Source organism: Podarcis erhardii, assembly GCF_964252035.2.
Source record: "Podarcis erhardii genome assembly, chromosome: 3".
Lineage (NCBI taxonomy): Eukaryota > Metazoa > Chordata > Lepidosauria > Squamata > Lacertidae > Podarcis > Podarcis erhardii.
This window is the reverse complement of record NC_138507.1, coordinates 37,374,873-37,393,781: the sequence shown is the minus strand read 5'-3', so window position 1 is coordinate 37,393,781 and position 18,909 is coordinate 37,374,873. Positions and strand designations below refer to the sequence as shown.

At 40.5% G+C, this 18,909-nt stretch overlaps 1 protein-coding gene across 5 annotated transcripts in view; it reads right to left on the bottom strand.

Moving 5' to 3' along the window:
- COL19A1 (collagen type XIX alpha 1 chain) overlaps positions 1 to 18,909 on the bottom strand; it is a 183,852-nt gene that overhangs the window by 39,254 nt on the left and 125,689 nt on the right. For all 5 annotated transcript variants that reach the window (XM_081856878.1, XM_081856874.1, XM_081856876.1 and 2 more), the window contains exon 18: positions 4,500 to 4,553. In XM_081856878.1, the coding sequence (XP_081713004.1) occupies positions 4,500 to 4,553 (54 nt within the window). The remainder of the gene's footprint in view (positions 1 to 4,499; positions 4,554 to 18,909) is intronic.

Below are 18,909 nucleotides of genomic sequence, written 5' to 3'. Positions count from 1 at the left end.
AGTAAAAGTGAAACAGAAACCACACACTTTCTGTCGGTCTAAAGAGGAAAGTATCCCAGCTCTTTCAGAAAGTATATATGTCTTGAACTTAGCCTAATAGCTCATTCAGTAGAACATGAGACTCTTAATGTCAGGGTTGTGTGTTCGAGCCTCACACTGGGCAAAAATTCCTGCATTGCAGGGGGGTGGATGAGATGACCCTCATGGTCCCTTCCAACTCTATGATTCTGTGATTCAGAAATTGCAGAGTTTCCATCGGTCTGTAGAGGAGAGCTTTGCCGCTCTTCCAGAAAGTAAACACTACAGCCTCAGACTTTGACCAACATCCAGGCCAAGGAAATTCTTGGGTCAGCCAATGAGAACATGCCCTCGCTTTTGGAACTTGGTTCATAGTCTGTGCAGTTAAGAAAATGCTTTCAGTTTATCTTAACAAGTATGATGACACCAGTTGTGTATCTTTGGAAAAAGCTTCTTCAGATATGTGCCCAGTTTAAATTAAAACCAACCCTGGGCAACCTGCTCCAAGTCCCCTATTTGAGCTGTAGGGAGACTGGATAGATCTTTCTTGTGGCAGTCCAGGAGTCCTGCTTCAGGCATTAGAGTAGAAATAGTGGAGACCGAATGAGTGGCTCTTGTTTCCTCATTCCCCACTTTTATGAAAATAGCTTTAAGTCTAGCCTTGATAGTTGGATCATTCCTCACATGAGCATTTGGATGTATCGCCTCTGAGCTTTGGTTCTTCGGTTCATTTTAAAATTAACAGACTAGGAATCCTTAAGCAAAATCACTGTCTCTTAATGATACCAAGCATTTCCAAGCTCTTCATTGTAACCTCAACACGCAGCATTGCATATAAGTGTACTTTTCAGAACAGTATGTGCATTTTATTTGCTCATTAAAAGCACAATTGGGAGGGAAAATACATCAGAATGACAAAACAGGGAAATGGAACAAAACAACGTTTTCAGAATGTATATAAATTTTAAATATTGGAAATTTATTCTAATGGAAATGTTCCAGTTCAAGAACTCCATATAAATCATGCAAATGACTTTGCATACACAAAAGAAACTGTTAAATGTGAATCTATTCAAAGTAACAATGGGCTCTCTAATGGTAAAGATGTGAGCTTCAAATGATAAAACAGCTGGTTATAGGCAAAAATTCCTGCAGGAGAGCTAAAGGGAGAAAGTCAAGGGCTAATTCACACAGCATGCCAAGTTGACTATGTGAATTGGCAATAACAGAGGTACACAGTTTGTTCACTGCAACCAGAGTCTACCTGCACAAGTCCATCCAGAGTATTCAAGATTGGGAAGTGGATAGGGGTGAATGCCACATAAACAACGCTACCCCTTAAGACTTACCACCTGAAGTCCACAAGGACCTCAATTCATGCAGCCAATCCAACCATGTCTCTGTCTGTCATGCATATGATATCAGGTGGGTGAGGTTTTGATAAAACTGGCTTGCAGGCCAAATTCGGACCCATGCTGGGCCAAATTTGGCACAGGACTGCAGGTTCCCTAACCTTGCCATAAACCTTTAGCATCTGCTCCTTTCTCGGAGGGTTTATAGAGAACTTTTGTGGTAAGCAAATGTCAATAAAGCTCAATTTAAAGCGAAACATTAAAATCCTAATCAAAGCTTTGACTTCCATTTATTCAAATGAACTTCTGAATTCTGAGCGTGCTCTGCTGAAGCAACCTGGAAGTTTCAAAATGTGGGGGAGGGTGGAAGGGGGAAGAAAGAATCTGAGAAGTATGAAGTTGGTTCCTTCCTGCTAAACTAGCAAGGAGGGTAGGATTGGAAAGGTGCTTTGGAAGAAAAGAGAATGGAAAGCTGGATTCCAAACCACCTAGCAGGAATGTCAGGTCATGTTAACATCAGCATTCAGAGATGGCAAGTCTTGAGCCGAGGCCTATGAATGCAGCTTTATTTTAGACTGCCTCACAAATCAGGAATTTGTGCCTCTATTCAATGTGAGACAGCTTCCTTAACTCAGGGAGCACATACACATACAGTTCTACACAGTACATCTCAGGATTGCACATACTTTTGTATGGGAGGTATGAAAATTTTGGAGGCAGTACCATGGAAGTATTTTGGGTGCATCAGTCAGGGTTTGATGAATATTATCTTTCCTGACTGTCTGATTTTTACGATGGTGGTTGTCAGGAGAGAGAATGGAACAAAGCATTTGAAGATACCTAGTTATGATGTAGGTGGGAACCTTTAGAGTTCCCTTTCTGTGACTAGGAATACATTCAGCTTTGGAATACAGGAATACGTTCAGCAAATTGTAGTGGAGAACAGGAGCCCATTTAGCCATGCAGCTATGTAAGAATGAATCTTAGCCTAGTAATTGCAAGTTTATTGTTGGATCTTGGAAAACTTGCTAAAATCAACGGAACAGATCTGCCAACCAATCATGTACACTTATAAAAATCTGAACATTGTTTGAATATTGCATGAATCCCTTTACCATACAGAGATTTAAATACATTACACATACACCTCTTTATCTTGGCTTTTGACACTTGAGATGTACATTTTTAGGACCCATCCTATTTCTGTGTTTGTAAGTTGTTTTAAATTGGGACCATAGGGGGAAGGGTGAGTAAATAATAGTAATATGCATTATACACATAGGAATTAATTTATTCTTAGGCTCAATGATGGGAAATTTATTGGTCACATAACATAATTTCAAGAGAATGGTGATGTTTATGTCAAACATATGAAGACCAATCACTCATTTTAATAGTTCCTTAACATCCAGAAAGGACAATTTGTTCTCCTAAATACTGCTAATGTGATATACTGCTCTGAAAATTCATCACCAGGCTTCCAGGATCAGCCCTGCTGTGAGTTGAATCTCTGGTTCCAGAGAGTCTAAGTATCTAAATCTGAGGTTTAGATTGGTGAGTCATCTTCCATCATCCCAAATACTAAACTTAGCACTCCTTTTCAAGCAAGTTGCTTGCTTGGAAATAAGTCATTAAATGCTTTGCCCTGGGCAGCAGAAATGAGGAGTTTGCTGATGCACTGTAAGAGGATTTAAAAGATGATTAATTTCTTGAAGGCAAAACAGCTGGCCCATGTTTGGCCAGAAGATATTAATTGGGAAACATGAGATGAATTAAGAATTTGTAGAGCCTCATGGTAGTGAGAAACATGAATCTTGCAGACAGATGTATATCAAACCCTGAGGACCTCCACTGTGGCTCATGTCACCTGCCATAAAGTTAATCTTAAATAATGTGAAATTAGATGGCTACTAAAACTGATGCCAAGTACACCAAGAAAGATTACAAGAAACAAACTATTCGGGGTGGGAGAATATCTCAATGTAATTAGTTGCTCCATACCAGAGAATGGATTAGGAGACATATGCAGAAAGCAGCATTTCAAATTACTCAAACCCAGTGGGGTTCGAGACAGTAAATGCTACAGCACAATAAATATGTATACTGAAGGCTGCAATCTCATGTGAACTTTCTTAGGAGTTAAGACCCATTGATCTGAATGGGCCTGCTTCTGAGTAGGCAAGCTTAGAATTTAGGGAAATGCATTTTGTAGTGGCACTGAATTTACTGGATCCAATAGTTTGAAGAGAAGAAGAGTAGAAGAGTTCGGATTTGATATCCTGCTTTATCACTACCCAAAGGAGTCTCAAAGCGGCTAACATTCTCCTTTCCCTTCCTCCCCCACAACAAACACTCTGTGAGGTGAGTGAGGCTGAGAGATTTCAAGAAGTGTGACTAGCCCAAGGTCACCCAGCAGCTGCATGTGGATGAGCGGGGAATTGAACCCGGTTCACCAGATTACGAGTCTACCGCTCTTAACCACTACACCACACTGGCTCTATATATCAAGGCTATATATAAAACACAGGGCTGTCATCTTGTGCAACTGATAACCCAGATCCAATTTTTCCATGTGCACATTGGTGCAAGAGTGTCCACAGAGGAGTGCTTTAGATTTTCTACCTCTGATTCCTCAACTAATGTTTACCATACACACTAGAGGGCAGTCTTTGATGGGATGTGTCTACATAGTATGAACATGCCCCCTCCCCTCAATTACTAAGTACCCAACATCTCTTAATTTTTTCCAATTTGGGAATGTGTAAAACAAAATCCCCAGGAACTCTGCAAGAATGTTACCAACATGTTTCACAATGGGCAAAAACGAAGGATTGTGCATTTGGGGTCAGTTGGTAGGATGGGAAAATACACGAAAAATTAATCTGTAACCATGAAGGAGATTCTTGCAGAAGATACCCTTGACCTGTAACTAGAAAGGTTGAGAATGTCCAATTGTATGCTTGCTTTCCTCCCTCCCAGATGATGGCTTTCTAAACAACCCATTATGTAACCCAGACATTTAGCAAATATTTAAAATCTTGGGGAAAGTTGTCAAATGATACATGAAATTAGAAGTTGTGCAAGCACATATATCTTCCATAACATCCCATGTAAAATAATTGCCCATACCTGGTAAAATGGACCTTTAAAGGAATCTTGAAGCGCTAACGCACCTGGAGGACCCTAGAAAGAGAAAACAGTTCATTGTGTCTGGTCAATATAATATTTCTGGCTCGACAAAATAGTGTGATAGGCATTATTCATTTATTTTAACTGAACTGAAAGTATCTCCACACAACTGGAGATTATATATATCTTATATGAAAAATTGTCACAGGCCAGCATAAAAAAATATGGAATTTTGCCGTTTGTCCTTGTGCAGGGGCCATGCTAATAATCTTCTCTGTATCATTCAATTTTAGTATGAGTGCTGCCAAAACAAGCCCAGTATCTATCTATGAAATAAAAAACCTGTTCTTATCCAAAGCAGATGAAATTTGAAAGACATTTGATTACTGTCTAAGGTCAACAAAAATATAATTAACATTAATCTTAGTCTGAATCACTTTTGTCAGGCTCCATAAACATAAAATGTTCAGGCTTAACAACTTTAAGGTGTATAATGCTACATTAGAAAGGGAGTGGTGGCAAACTTCCAACAACTTCTATAAGACATATCAAATCCCCAAACTTTCTATTCCTGGTAACACACAATATTTATTTGGCAGTTAAATGCCTTACACGGTCAGACCAATAGTCCATCTACCCCAATACTGTACTATTTTGACTGGCACTAGCTCTTAAAGCTGGGATTGAACCTTGGACTTTATATATGCAGAGCATGTGCTCTACCACTAAGCTGAGGCCATTCCCCTTAATGTGATAATGCTACAACAGAACCACAGTTCAAGTGAAAGTATGTTGATGATACAGTATACTGTAATGGTGTCTGTCTCTCTGTGTGTTTACTGCTGTTTTTAGTATTTTAAATGTTATTGCAAATGTTATGGTCTGACTTGGCACCTCAAACTTTTTTTTTGACGAAAAGACAATGTATAAATGTTTTAAATAAATATACAACTTACAGCAAACCAATGTGCATTTTTGAACTACAGTCTGTCTAGAGAAGCTGTCAAGGTTGGAAAGCAGAGCAACAATCCAACTAAAAGGATTGGGAAAACATTCAGTATTAGAATTATCCTCCCCTCCACCTGCCTTATCACAGAGCAAGACAATTTTCCAGGTTAAGAGGACTGTCAAATTCACAAAAAAGAAGCGGACCATCAAGGGAATTGAAGCTAGTCTCAGCACAGTTCATAAATTTCAGCAGAGGACCACCCCAAGAGAGCTATCCTACTACAGAAGCTTCCACACTTTGAAAAGGTCTAATCAGGGCATGCCAAACAGGATCAATCATAGCTGCGGCCATCGAGGCCCAGAATTACAAAATGATAAATATTTATAACTATGCAAATATATAGACTTTTTAAGGACCAAAGAGAAATAAAACAAATAAGCCTTGCAAAGCAATTTTAAAGCAGCTACTATGTAAGAGACAGAGAAAGAGAAATACAATTCAGAAAAAAACCAAGGGACACTATCATTTTGTTGTTGTTTATATTGGCCTTAAGCCAGATGATTTTTAAATATCTCTGATATATTATAATGCTCTTGTCAGAGGATGGAATACAATTGGTGTTACTCCACTGAAAGAAGGCATCTGTCAACAGAACAGGGAGGGCGATAATTTTGGGCAATTTAATTTCCTTCTTGCAGCCTTCAAATGCATGCACATATCTTATCTGTTCAAAAGGGTCTCCCAATCCTCCAGAGCAGATTCTGGAGGGAGGGAGGGGGTTGCAGGGCAGAGGAAGAATAACCAAACATTATCTGCCTTTCCATTTCACCAACCAATGCTTTCTGTTAGAGGAGCGACATCCATTAGGATTCCACTCAGTGTTTTCAGTTCAGAGTGCTTTGTAAGCACCATATCATTAATGCCCACAGCACTCTTAAAAAGATAAGCAGGTGCATTATAAACACAGAGAGATTATGATCTTCAGTGTCAAGCACTTGGTCCCTGAACCAAAGGGAATGGGAAGTCAGCCTCGACCAAGAAAGGCAGTCTTACACCAACACTTAGGGGTAAAACCAGAGCTAAGTGGTCCTTGCTTTGCATGCAGAAGTTATCTGATTCAATCGCTGGTATCTCTAGTTAAAAAGGATCAGGGAGCAGACGAGGGGAAAGACCTGCCTGGGAGTTTGAGAAGTATGTTACAATTATAATGCTTTACTTTTAGACAACATACTATTTAAGCAATGGGTCTATTTATAAACGTTAGCCATATCCACAAGTTCAAAGTCTACCTATGTTCTAGCATCACAACAAGAAAAATAACCCAAGACTGGTCCATGCTAACGAAACAGGGAATCTATGCAAGCTCCCACTGAATATATTTGTATTATAATTTTTATTACCATTAGCCATACAAAAATTCAGAAGTAATAGAATGAGTAAATAAACAATTTCATAACTAGTTAATTGGGCCTTTAGAGATTAACACTGTGCCCTTTGGAATGGTAAAATATGTTTGTTGACACAAATACTTATTTCATTAGTCTTTCAGCAACACAGTGCATAGCTGAGTTAGCATTCCAATCAAAAACTCCTAGTTTTACATCTGCAGTTCTAGCTACTGATTAATTCCAGTGATACCTTTGCTTTATGTATATAAAAGGGGGAGGGGGGTATCAGGCACAATAAACTATTGGATTGGAAAGGCAAATGAACTGGTTATCTTCCTTGAAGAAAATAGCTGATAACCCGAAAGTATATCTTCGTTTTAATTACATAACTTTTTCCTAACAATGCATTCTATATGGATTTGAGTAACATAATGTATTAAAATGTTGCTTTAGATTAATAACATGAGGTTACCGGATATGATCAAAATAACTATTCTTGTCCTACCAAGGCAACCCCACAAAAGTATACATTTTAAAAGTAGTGATCAATTTTTTACTTTTTCAGAAATAATTCTACTATTCACATTCAAAGAGAAAGCAGGGATCTGTTAGCATATCAGAGTAATGAATCTTTCTTTGCCTTTTAGCCGAAAATTCAGAATAAAAAGGTGGCCTGTATGATAAGGTTTCTAATATCCAACAATGAAATCCTAAACACATTTGCCTGGGAGTAAGCCCCATTGAATACAGTGGAAGTTACTAGCAAGTAAACCTAAATAAGATTAAACTGTGAGTCTTCTAATACCAGTATCATTGCTTTTCACAGTACACCAAGCTCATAAGCAAGAGATATTATCATCTAAAGAATGAGAATTGGGATAATTTGAAGAACAGTATGAAGAATATAGCACTAATACAGTGGTTTTGTTTTGTTTGTTGATGTCAGATGGCTATCCCGAGGATACATTTCCTAAGGGGGGCATAGATTGGCTCCCATATAATCAAGCTGTAAAGTGTCTTAACAAAGCTACAAATGAGGTAAATATGATATGTCAAGGGAGCATGATTTGCATTTTGACACTGAAGCTTTTTCCAGCAAGCTCCATCTGTTCCGTAAGAATGCACTGAATGGGCAAACATCACAAATACTCCACAAGGCAGAAACCCCTAGCTGTTCTTCCTTTGAATATTACATTTCAAACATAAGAGAGAAAAACCCAAGTAAGTGGAAGGGGCTAACCTAAAAGGCCATTTAACTGATGGAGGTACAGATATCTCATACAGGTAATGGCTTTTCTCAGAACAAAAGACAATGGAAGACGATGTGTTCATTTAGAACTCTCTATGGCAGGGGGGGCCAACTCCCAAGATGCTGCGATCTACTTTCTGAATTAAAATCTGGCAGTGATGTACCCCCATTTTTTTGGGTTCAGCTCAGAGTTTTTTTTAGGGGAGGCAAAGTTGTTGAGCTTCTGTGGGGGGAGCCAGTGATCTACCAGTGATCTACCTGTTGGATGTGCCTGCTCTATGGAACTTAGAGGCACAAGGCCACATTCAGGAAAAACAGGTTAGCAGAAGCAAGTCAGTTAACAATTATTTAGACACTGCTCTCTTCTGTCTAGATTATACAGAAGTGTAGAATTAGTTGTGAAGTACAGTGGTACCTTGGGTTACATACGCTTCAGGTTACAGACTCAGCTAACACAGAAATATCACCTCAGGTTAAGAACTTTGCTTCAGGATGAGAACAGAAATCGTGCTCTGGCGGTATAGCGGCAGCATGAGGCCCCATTAGCTAAAGTGGCGCTTCAAGTTGAGAACAGTTTCAGGTTAAGAGCGGACCTCCAGAACAAATCAAGTACTTAACCCGAGGTACCACTGTAAAGCTGCAGCCATGGGTGAAGGACAGTTTGTGATTTACGTGCACTTTACAAATTCACTCTTTTTTAATAGTTAACACAATAGTGGGGAGCACCTTGCACTTCACAGGTCCCCCTCTTCCTCTTTGGCTAAGGCAACATCACAAACCCAGACCAGCCTTTGCAGTCTAGCTATCAAGGATTACCTTAGATCAAACAGCACTTCAATTCTAAAACCCTGTCACGACAAAAGTGTTGCAACCAAAGCAAGACCATCTCCATTTTTTAATAGCTTTAGAGAGGGACAGAGAAAGAGCAAATCACAAGTGTGTGTGTAGAGAGAAGTATTATTAAGAGCATGCAAAGGCATGACCTTTAAAACAAGGGTATAAACAGGAAAATGCATAGCTAGTTGAGGTTTGGAAACACCTGACTTTGCAGTTAAGCCGACAGTAAGACTGTATGTCTGGGTGTCTTGAATGTCTAACCTATATGACTATAAAAACTGTTTGTAAACAGAAATCAGGGTTCAGCCTCTGATCACTTTCATGATCACTTGCTGTAACCTTTCCTGTTCGAGCAAGAAAAAAACCTTCTCGGGTGTCACTCATCGTTGGTGTAGAGCAAAGGACTTGGCTGTGCAATGGACATCAAGTGAGATTTCTCCCACAGTATAAGGAATGAAGAAACTTGAAGGATTGTACATTCCCTATTAAAATATTATAATGCCTGCTTCTGCTACTTTCCCCAAATTTCATGATTCACTTCCTGCTTTTTTGCCCTGCAAGATAGTAAACAAACAAACAAACAAACAAACAAATAAACAAACAAACAAACTGATCTTCGGCCTGTCTATCACAAGAGATCAAATAGTATAATTAGATTATCTATTCTGGTCTTAAAGGTAGGATTAGAAGAATGTTTGCATAAAATTAACATGCCACCGATCTTTCAGTTCCAGTAATAAACACCTGTGCAGTGCACTCTCAAAGAAAATGATCTTCCCCCTCAAATACTGATGGCTTCCCAACTCCCATCAGCCTCTACCAGTATGGCCCAATGGTAAGGGATGATAGGAGTTGTAGTCCAGCCACATCTGGATTGCTACAGGTCTCTGGGCTACAAAGCTACACATCTGGAAGGCTGCATCTGGAGGGCTTCAGTCAAGATTGACCGAAAGCTTTGGAGATGCACCTCCAGGTATAGCAGCCTTTCTTACAAGCATGCTTTCCACTCAGCTTCACAACTGGAAATATCAGTTATCCCTTCCTCCTCCCCTTGGCTGGCAGGCACAAAACTGTGAAGGGAGAGTCACTTCAGCAAGGGTACAATGTGGGTCCTTAAGGGGAGGGGCTTAAGAATAACCTACTTAAGTATATTCCACTCCAAAGCCTAACTACAATAGATGGTCAGATGGGTGAAGCTCATGGATTTGAGCCTTGTCTGAATGTATAGTGGGAAAGAAAAGCTCTGTACCATCTTTCCCTGAGAGTAAGACATCCCCCAAAATAAGACCTACTTCCAGTTTTGCCTCTCGCTGTAATATAAGGCATCTCCCGAAGAGAAGACCTCCCCGATAATAAGGCCTCTCCCGAACATGAGGCCTCCCCGGAATATAAGGCCCCCGAAGCTACCGTAAGGCGTCTGACTCCTCTGGACCGTAACGGCGAGCGCCGCTGGGCAGCTCAGTGATTGGCCGCAGTGCAGCCAGAGCTGTTCAGGCAGTGCGAGGCCTATTTAAATCAGAGAGCCTGTGCTGCCGCCAGGACAAGCTGCCGCCTGCTGCTCGCTCTGCCCTGACGGAGGTCTGGCTGACTCACAATTAGACATATGTGTACCATATTCTTCTTCATGGAAATATAAGACATCCCCTGAAAATAAGACCTAGCACATCTTTGGGAGCAAAAATTAATATAAGACACTGTCTTCTTTTCGGGGAAACAGGGTATGTACATGTATATACTTCTTTATTTCAATCTACTTATTGAAGATGTAAATCTCAACAGCACCCCCTTCAATATATGGAAACCATCTCGATTTGAGGATTGGAAGAACGGAAAAATTCACACAGGATTATTATTGGTGTTTATCGGCTTAAGGAGACTATCAGAAGAGATCATAAAGAAAAAAGAGAAAATATATGAACAAGAGGTGATGTGGAAACAGCAAGATAAGACTGGATAGAATTATGAACTTTGTTTGGGCTGATTTGGACATTAACGCAGTAGCAAGAAGATGATCAGAATCCCCCTTCGGATCTTGAAATATGGGTCCCCTCAACAAAATTTAAAATTCTGCTTTGTAATTCGGAATTTATGTGATGTGATTTGATTTGATTTGATTGGCCGGTTAATAAATTTTTTTTTTAAAAAAGATAATTTATCTGCCCATCAGGAAAACACTTCTGAGTCATCACTTCCACCCACTCTATGCCTTCTTTGGTAAACAGAGCCACCCACCCCCCAACTCCCTTTCCACCCCTCTAAATGCTTTGCAATGAAACACGGAGATCTTTTAACACAGCCGCATCAAAGAGAAGCGGCTAAGAGCCACAGAAGCAGAATATTTGTGTTGAAAGGATGAAAGAGGCCACTCTGAACTTTTGCGGCTAAAGTGGGTCTTGAACCCAATTCTCCCCAAGCCCAAGTTTCTAGGCAGCACAACATGCTGGTTGCTCCCAACCCCCCCACCCAAAATCAACGAGAGCTGTGCTGCAAAACTATGCATTTGCCTGCTTGGGAATATAATTAGGACCCACCTTATTTCTGTGACAAATGAAAATAAGCCTGAGATTCTTGCTGAAGAGGCCACACAAGGTATCAGTAACAGCTGGCAGAAGCTCAACTGTCATCTGTGGGCAGCTATTCTAGCAGTGGGAGAGCTGAGAAGCAGAGCTCTCTCCACCGGCTCTGTTGTGACAGGCCAGCTCCATCAAGCCTCCTCTCCCTCAGCTGTCATGGGGGTGGGGTAGCCATTTCATCAGGCTATCTCAGTAGCAAAGATAGGAAGCAGGGTTCATTTACATCCACTTTGCTGGAGGCCCAGTTCCATCAGGCACGTCCCGCCTCTGAACTATGCCAGCTGGTCAGTATAAGAACAACTGTCTAGAAATTGGTGCCAGAGTTCTGAGTTTTATTTTCCTCTTCCCTCCTTGTCCCCTTTCCCTTGTGTGCTGTATTTCTCTTCCCCCCCCATTTGTTTGAATGCAAGCCTGCGGGGAGGGGGTGCCTTCTTTTGATTACATGCAAGCTGCTTTGGGAGCCTTTGGGGATGAAGAACGGAGCAAAAATGCTCTAAATAAATAAAAATAAAAGGAAGAAACCTTGCCCTGCCAATGATGAAAAACTAATAAAATAGCAAACAATAGGGCCCAATATGGGTAAGGAATTCTTCTCTAATACACATGCAAATAGGAAGAAAAAAGCTCTGCAATACCCATACCCCCATGAACTGATCTTATAATGCCTCTAATATTCTGTTTACTATAATTAACTGAAACATTCATTCACTTCCAGAAACCCTGGAAGGATGACAATCTTTCCAGAAGCATTGGAAATGAGATTTCCAAAGCAAACCACTAGCTACTTAAGATAGCTGTTGTGGTGGCACAAAAATGTATATCTTGACTTATGACAGGATATAACTATACAGAATTAATATACAGATGGGGGGGTGAAGGGCTTTTTGAACGGACTGCATACGGTGCTGAAGAGAAAAATAAAGGCCAAATATTGAAGCTTTTCAGTGACAATAAACAAATTATGTTTTTTAAACACTTATTAAGGCTGCAATCCTACAAAACTGTCCCTGAGAATAAACCCTGTTGCACTCTGCAAACTTACTTTTCGGTAATCTTGCACAAGATTGTTCTTTTTTAAAAAAATACTTTTACAGCACAATTTCACCAATGCATATTTTTAATGATGCATTTGGGTGGCATACAGCTAAGATGTAATCAGAAGAGACCTACTGAAATTAATGGATCCAACTTGGCCATGTTTATTAATTGCAATAGGTTGAGTAAAACATAGGTGAATACCACTCAATTGGTTACATTTCAAAAGCTGCAATGAAATTGGGCTCTAAATGAACATTTGGAAGGTGCATAACAACAAAGGATACTTCCTTTACATAAGAAAACTAAAGCAATATCATGTGAATGGAAAATGTGTGATAAGGGAAATGATTGTAGCAGAATGTATACAGATATTCTGGAGAAATAAATATTGTTGTATGTTTGAAACATGGTGATTTGCTCTGAAATGTGTATTATCAAGGGGAAAGACAATAACACGTATATCCTCTGGCAACGTCTGCTAAAAAGGATCTCAGCAGGGTGGGAAAGGAAAAAAGCATAATCCATGGATGGACAAACAGAAATCAGCAGCAATAAGGTTGCTTGCAAGTGTGGGAGTTGAGATGCTGGTCCACCATCTCTCATTTTCTTCTCACAATAAATTTTGTTTCTGACTAGGCCTCTAAAAAAAGATTATGAGTCATCTGAGCCCCCAGTAATTTCTCTAAACAAAGCCTACTAAACTAATTAATCTTTTCTGCTCTAGCCTTCTGTGCCTTCAAATATCACCACCAGATTTGTGAGTCGAGGACCCGCCACCCACTTAGAGATAAATAAGACACAAGGACACATGTATTTTAGGTTAATTTTAGGTTAATGGGCTAAAGAAGGCCTCAACTTTATTGGTTACAGCATGTGAGTGGTATTGGCTTAGGCATTGGATCAAACAATCTATACATGATTCCACCCCGCTCAGCGGGGAGGCATCCGAAGGTTAAGAACCAGTGGGAGGAGCTTGTTGATGCAAATACAACTGGAAGCTTCCTCTGATGTCACCAGGGGTCGTGTCATGGCCCTAGCCACAAGCAGGGCATCGGACAGGATCCACAACCACCGGATTCCTTTAATGGAATACCCAACAAGGTGAGGGGTAGGTGATGGCCAAAACCTGCCCTCCAACACATGACACATACTCCAATGCCTAACCGCCACCCGAGCCAAAAAGGGCTTGCTGCCAAATACCCTCACAGCTGCAACTAATCCCTAATGCTTTTGATGATATTGGCTAACCACACATCATTTCTATGATCAGACAAATGAACTCCATTGGCTCGAAACAAAGCCACCTTGCTGAACTTGAATCCAGCATGCTTGATCATGTGGCCATCCATATAACGCAATTTGCAAGCCACCACATGATTCAAGAGTTTCCTGGATTTGTCAATGGCCACAGGGCAACGACTGCCACACCAAACTCTCCTCTTCAGAAGGGAGGACCAAAACAAGGTTGACTCGGGAAACAGAGCAGCAAGTTCATCTAAGTCCTTCTTTATGTTCAATAACAAGTCCAAGCTCTTCCTGAAGACCAAGTTGTTTCCCCCCAGCTGAATGATCCGGATGTCGGGAGGACCAAACGATGATGCTTTTCAGGGCGCAGAATGAGGGCATGGAGCTGCCGAAGCCTCTTGAATGCGGCTAAACCCCGCCCCCAAGCCAGCCCTATTGGCTGGCCTACGGGCACAGCAGTCGGGTAAACTGACGCAGGGGGCCAAATACGCCCTCCCTGCCACCGCGGGAATTGGCTCCCGCTCACAACTCCTCCCCTTTGTTAGGAGGAGAGGCTTTCTCCATCATGCAGTCCACATCGTTATTGATCCACATTGCTGTGATAGCAGGCTTTTAAACATTACAGCATGTTGGGTGGGAAACATTTATAGGGCTGTAAAATTTTATTCCCCTCACCCCACTGCTCATTATTGTTATTTTTCTGAATTTGCAGGAAACCAGAGGGAGTGCTGTAAAAAGGTGCTCTAGTAAGCATGCAGGGGTGTCTATTTTCTGAAGGAATTGTGTAATAAAAATGTGCCTTTCCAAAGCTTTTTGGAACAGTTCAAATATCTAACTACTCCAGTGAAAGGTACCCTTTCACTTGCTCTTTGATTCTTATTTTGAGGGACCAACTCTGAAGATTTCTAAGTACTATAATGAACTGTTCAATGAAAAGCTTTCAGTACTGTCTATGAGAATGTGGATACAGAATCACTAGAGGGAGCTGCTGTTCTATTTTTAAAAAAATGAACTTGGGTATTTTTTCCAGCATGAAATACCACACACTAAACTGAACACTACTGAGATCTCTAGCAGTGAAATAATGGAACAATGCTCTAAAACAACACAAGTGAAAAAGAAATTGTATCTAAGAGTTTTGCGCCAAAAGGGAATTCCAATTCTTGTTCATAATTACTGATTTTTCAAAAAAAAATTTTTTTTTAATACTCTAAGGTAAAAGAAAAAGAAATGTCAAAGAAGTAACATGATTCTTAACAGAAGCAATTAATATTCTTCATGACTTCTGTGGAATCTGGATTTGGTCCAGTGAGAATTAGAGTAATTTTAGACATCTCAAAGTAAGTAATAGCTCCCCTTAGTAAACTACCAATCTGCTCTGGTCCAATCACGTGATGCCTGAAACTGCTCGCTCTTTGACAAACAAGAAAATAGCTCTGAAATCATTTGTGGAGGCGCAGAGCAGAGAAGTCACAGTGATCAAGGGGTTACAATAAAATAAAACAAAATAAAAAACAGATCACCTTAACATCAGAAAACAGCTCTGTGCAAAACTGAATTTGGATTTATCTATTACATTGTTACATTTATATCCTACCTTAACTCCAAGAACCTCAAGGAAGCATGGTTCTCTTCGAGTTTATCCAACCCTGTGAGGAAGGCTTGGCTGAGAGGAAGTGATTGGCCCAAGGTCACCCAAGCAAACTTCACAGATGAATGGGGATTGGAACCCTGGTCTCCCAGGTCTTCGTCTAACACTCAAACCACTACACTGCACTCGCTCTGCTCTCTCCATGTCCTCCCACATATGCTGCTGTAACCAAGATTTTATTTACTGCTAGCTGAATGCTTTCCGTGCTACTTAAGTTCCATGTTTTTAACTATGGAACATTCCCACAGGAGGCAGTGATCACCCCCAACCTAGATAGCTTTAAAAGAGGATGAGAAAAATTCATGAAGGAGAGGTCTATTGATGGCAATTAGCCATGATGCCCATGCTCTACCTCCACCGCTGGAGGCTGCAATGCTTCTGAATACCAGTTACTGGAAACCACAGCAGGGAAGAGTAGTCTTGTGCTCGATCCTGATGGTGAGTTTCCCACAGGCATCTGGTTGGTTACTGTGGGAACAGTATTCTGGACTAGATGGGTCAATGGGCTGATCCATCAGGCTCTTCTTATGTTGGACCATTTGTGAAGATTTATGATTGCTCCCATAGCCCCTTACACACAAGAACATTCATTTTCCTCAGTAAGATGTCATTTTCCCTACCCTTGCAGCAACCTGCTCTGACCCACCCCTGGGGGACCTAGACAGACCTACATCCAGAAATCTGTGCTTTGTCAGTGTATCAGAAAGAATACAGAGAAGTCATTACACCGTATAGCAGAAGTGAAAGCTGAAAATTAATGGCAGCAGGGGGGGAGGCAGTATGTGTGTGGAGAATGGGGTGGTTGGTGTATGGAGAACGGGTGGAGAACCGTGTATGGTTATTAATCATGCACAATCTTTTTTCATCCATATTTACCTGCTGACTCTAACCCACACATAAGTACATTACTGGCCTCTTTCAAACATATCCTCATTTCATTCCCCTCGCCCCCAATCTTTGCTCATTGAATGCTGCTTTGCTGTTTTGCAAAGCTCTCAGTCTGATGAAGCACCTTTTATTTATAAATCTAAATGAACCCCCGCTTACTTCTGAATGGTTTCACGACAAAAGCATTCGGAAAAGTAGCAGAAGAGTTTCAACGACAAATGCACAGAGGTATTTGAGCCACAAACAGAAGTTGTGATGCCAAAACATTCCTATCAGATCAGCTGACATGAAGGCAGCAGTCTAAAGAATCATGAGTATTATCAGCCTGAAGGAGAAGGTGAGAAGAATGAAAATGAAAGCAAAATGTCAAGGGTAATCAGACAGTTATGTACAGTATATGCCTCACCCATCAATTAGAAGAAAGTTTAGAGATGTGTGTGGTCAATGGTTTTTACCTTTATCACTTTTCACAATTTTAGCATCTAATGTGAAAATCATTTAAAATGTCCCTGTGTTATATGGATTAAACCATAGATGCTGTTTTTCCCTAGAATTAAAAAACAACAACCCAGTACATATTTAATACAAGAAGACCAAGTGTTACAACATTTATAATACAAAAAGAGTTGTTATTATATATGTAATCATTTTTAAAAAATCTCTGTAAGGTTTGCTACCAGTTGACTACCTAAAACAGCATTAACTCAAACTCAGAACATTTCCAAATTAGCTTTGTACTTTTTAATATATTGAATATACCTTAATCTGCCAGTGTATTCCCATTTCACTAGAATTTTTTTCTTCACAGATTTTGCCTTTAAGTTATAACTGTATTCCTGGAATAGTCTCCATGTGTCTATGTCAAGGAGAATTATTACCCTCTTGTTTTTCCAGGTGATGAATGGGGGCACTGTTTGGGTCACTATCTCAGTTTTCCTTTCCTGAGATATATTGTTATGTTGTTTGTTCTTTTTGTCTTTAGTTAAGTGAAGGCACTGTGTATTCCCATTTATTCACCCTTTCCTTCACAGCTGTAATTTTTTACTGTCTCCAGCAACACTTTTGTTGCAAAACAGACAAGATTCCCTGTAGCTCTAAAGAAGATGCACTGTAGAATATGGATTTCTGTCCATCATGTTCCACAGCCAAGAGTGAAAACTGATCAGACAGTAACATCTGACATACAGAATTACAAGCCTCCTGACATCACTCCTCTGGGTACGTAAAGTGGGTGTCCCATTTAGGGATGTTCTGAGCACCAAATTCTCACATACGCAAGGCATCACAAATTCTGGTTGTTCCCCCCTTTCTCCCTTGCATCGGCATCTAGCACACCAGGCAATTACAGGGGAAGGGAGTTCTTGTTAGGATTGTCCTACTCTCGTGTAGGACCCTGGCAGAGACACATGCCTGACTGGCATGTTCTTTCCCTCCTGGTCTGTCATTTGGGAGCTTCAAAAGCTTTCTTCAGCCCGAACATCACAGCGACTAATACCAAAAGCATCAGCACACTTACGATCCTGCAGAGTATTGGCAGTTCGCGTAACAGACTCAATAGCTCATCATTTTGGCTAATCTCCTTTATTTACATATAATACACTCGGAGCATTCTGCCTTAGCTCCTTCCTCTTTCTCATCAGACAGCAAAGAGAGAAAGAACAAAGGACAATATTCCCACTTCACGGAACACAGCAATATCAAAACATCCTGTCTCCGTCACTTCCCACACTGTGGAATGAAAACATACACCGTCATGTGATAGACAACAATCCCACGACTGCAAACACGGAGCAGGAATCCTAACAGTTCTCAGTGTACACCCAAACCCCAGTCCACTCTGCCCCTACTGCCCAGCCAAAGAATGCAAAGTTCAAAGTCATAGGTGTTTGGGTCACCATGTATGCCAGTGCATGCACACTAAGTAGTGTGGTAGTGGGGAACAGAATTCTGTCATTCCTCATGTGAAGCCCCCCCCCCCCCCCCCCGGTATGTGGCCATTGCATCCACATGAGTATAAACAACAAATTAATTCTAAATGCAGAATCTCTGCAAAAACAATAGGAGTTGTAGCATGAACTCCATTACTTTCTATCACTATATTTATTTAAAAGATAAAAACCTACCAAAAAAGAAGAAGATTCACAAAAGAATATCAACACCTTCTTTTTTTAAAAAACAACAACCAGTAATTTTTTTGTGAAATATAAATCCATCTACTAAAAAAGATACACCTAGCCGTTGGTATATTCCATGTGTTTGTGTGCTTTCAAAGAACATAGAATCAAGGTGGTATGGGTGTGTGTGTGTGTGAAATAGAGGTTTCCATTAAAATATTAATGCAAAATGCCATCCTTCCAGAGGCTGCATCCATTCCATGATTTGAGGAATTTCCTTGAGAAGCAGATATGTGAGCAAGCTCACATTCCAAACCATGCAAATCTAGCAACGAAGGAAACAATCCCCAAATGCTTAGATCTGAATTAAAGCCTCTAGTGATGCGTTATTGCAATTCCTTTCATACAGTTTATGTATTTCTTAATCTTCTTTAATTCTTCAGCAAACTCATTTGATCTACAGTTGAATGCTCTTTCC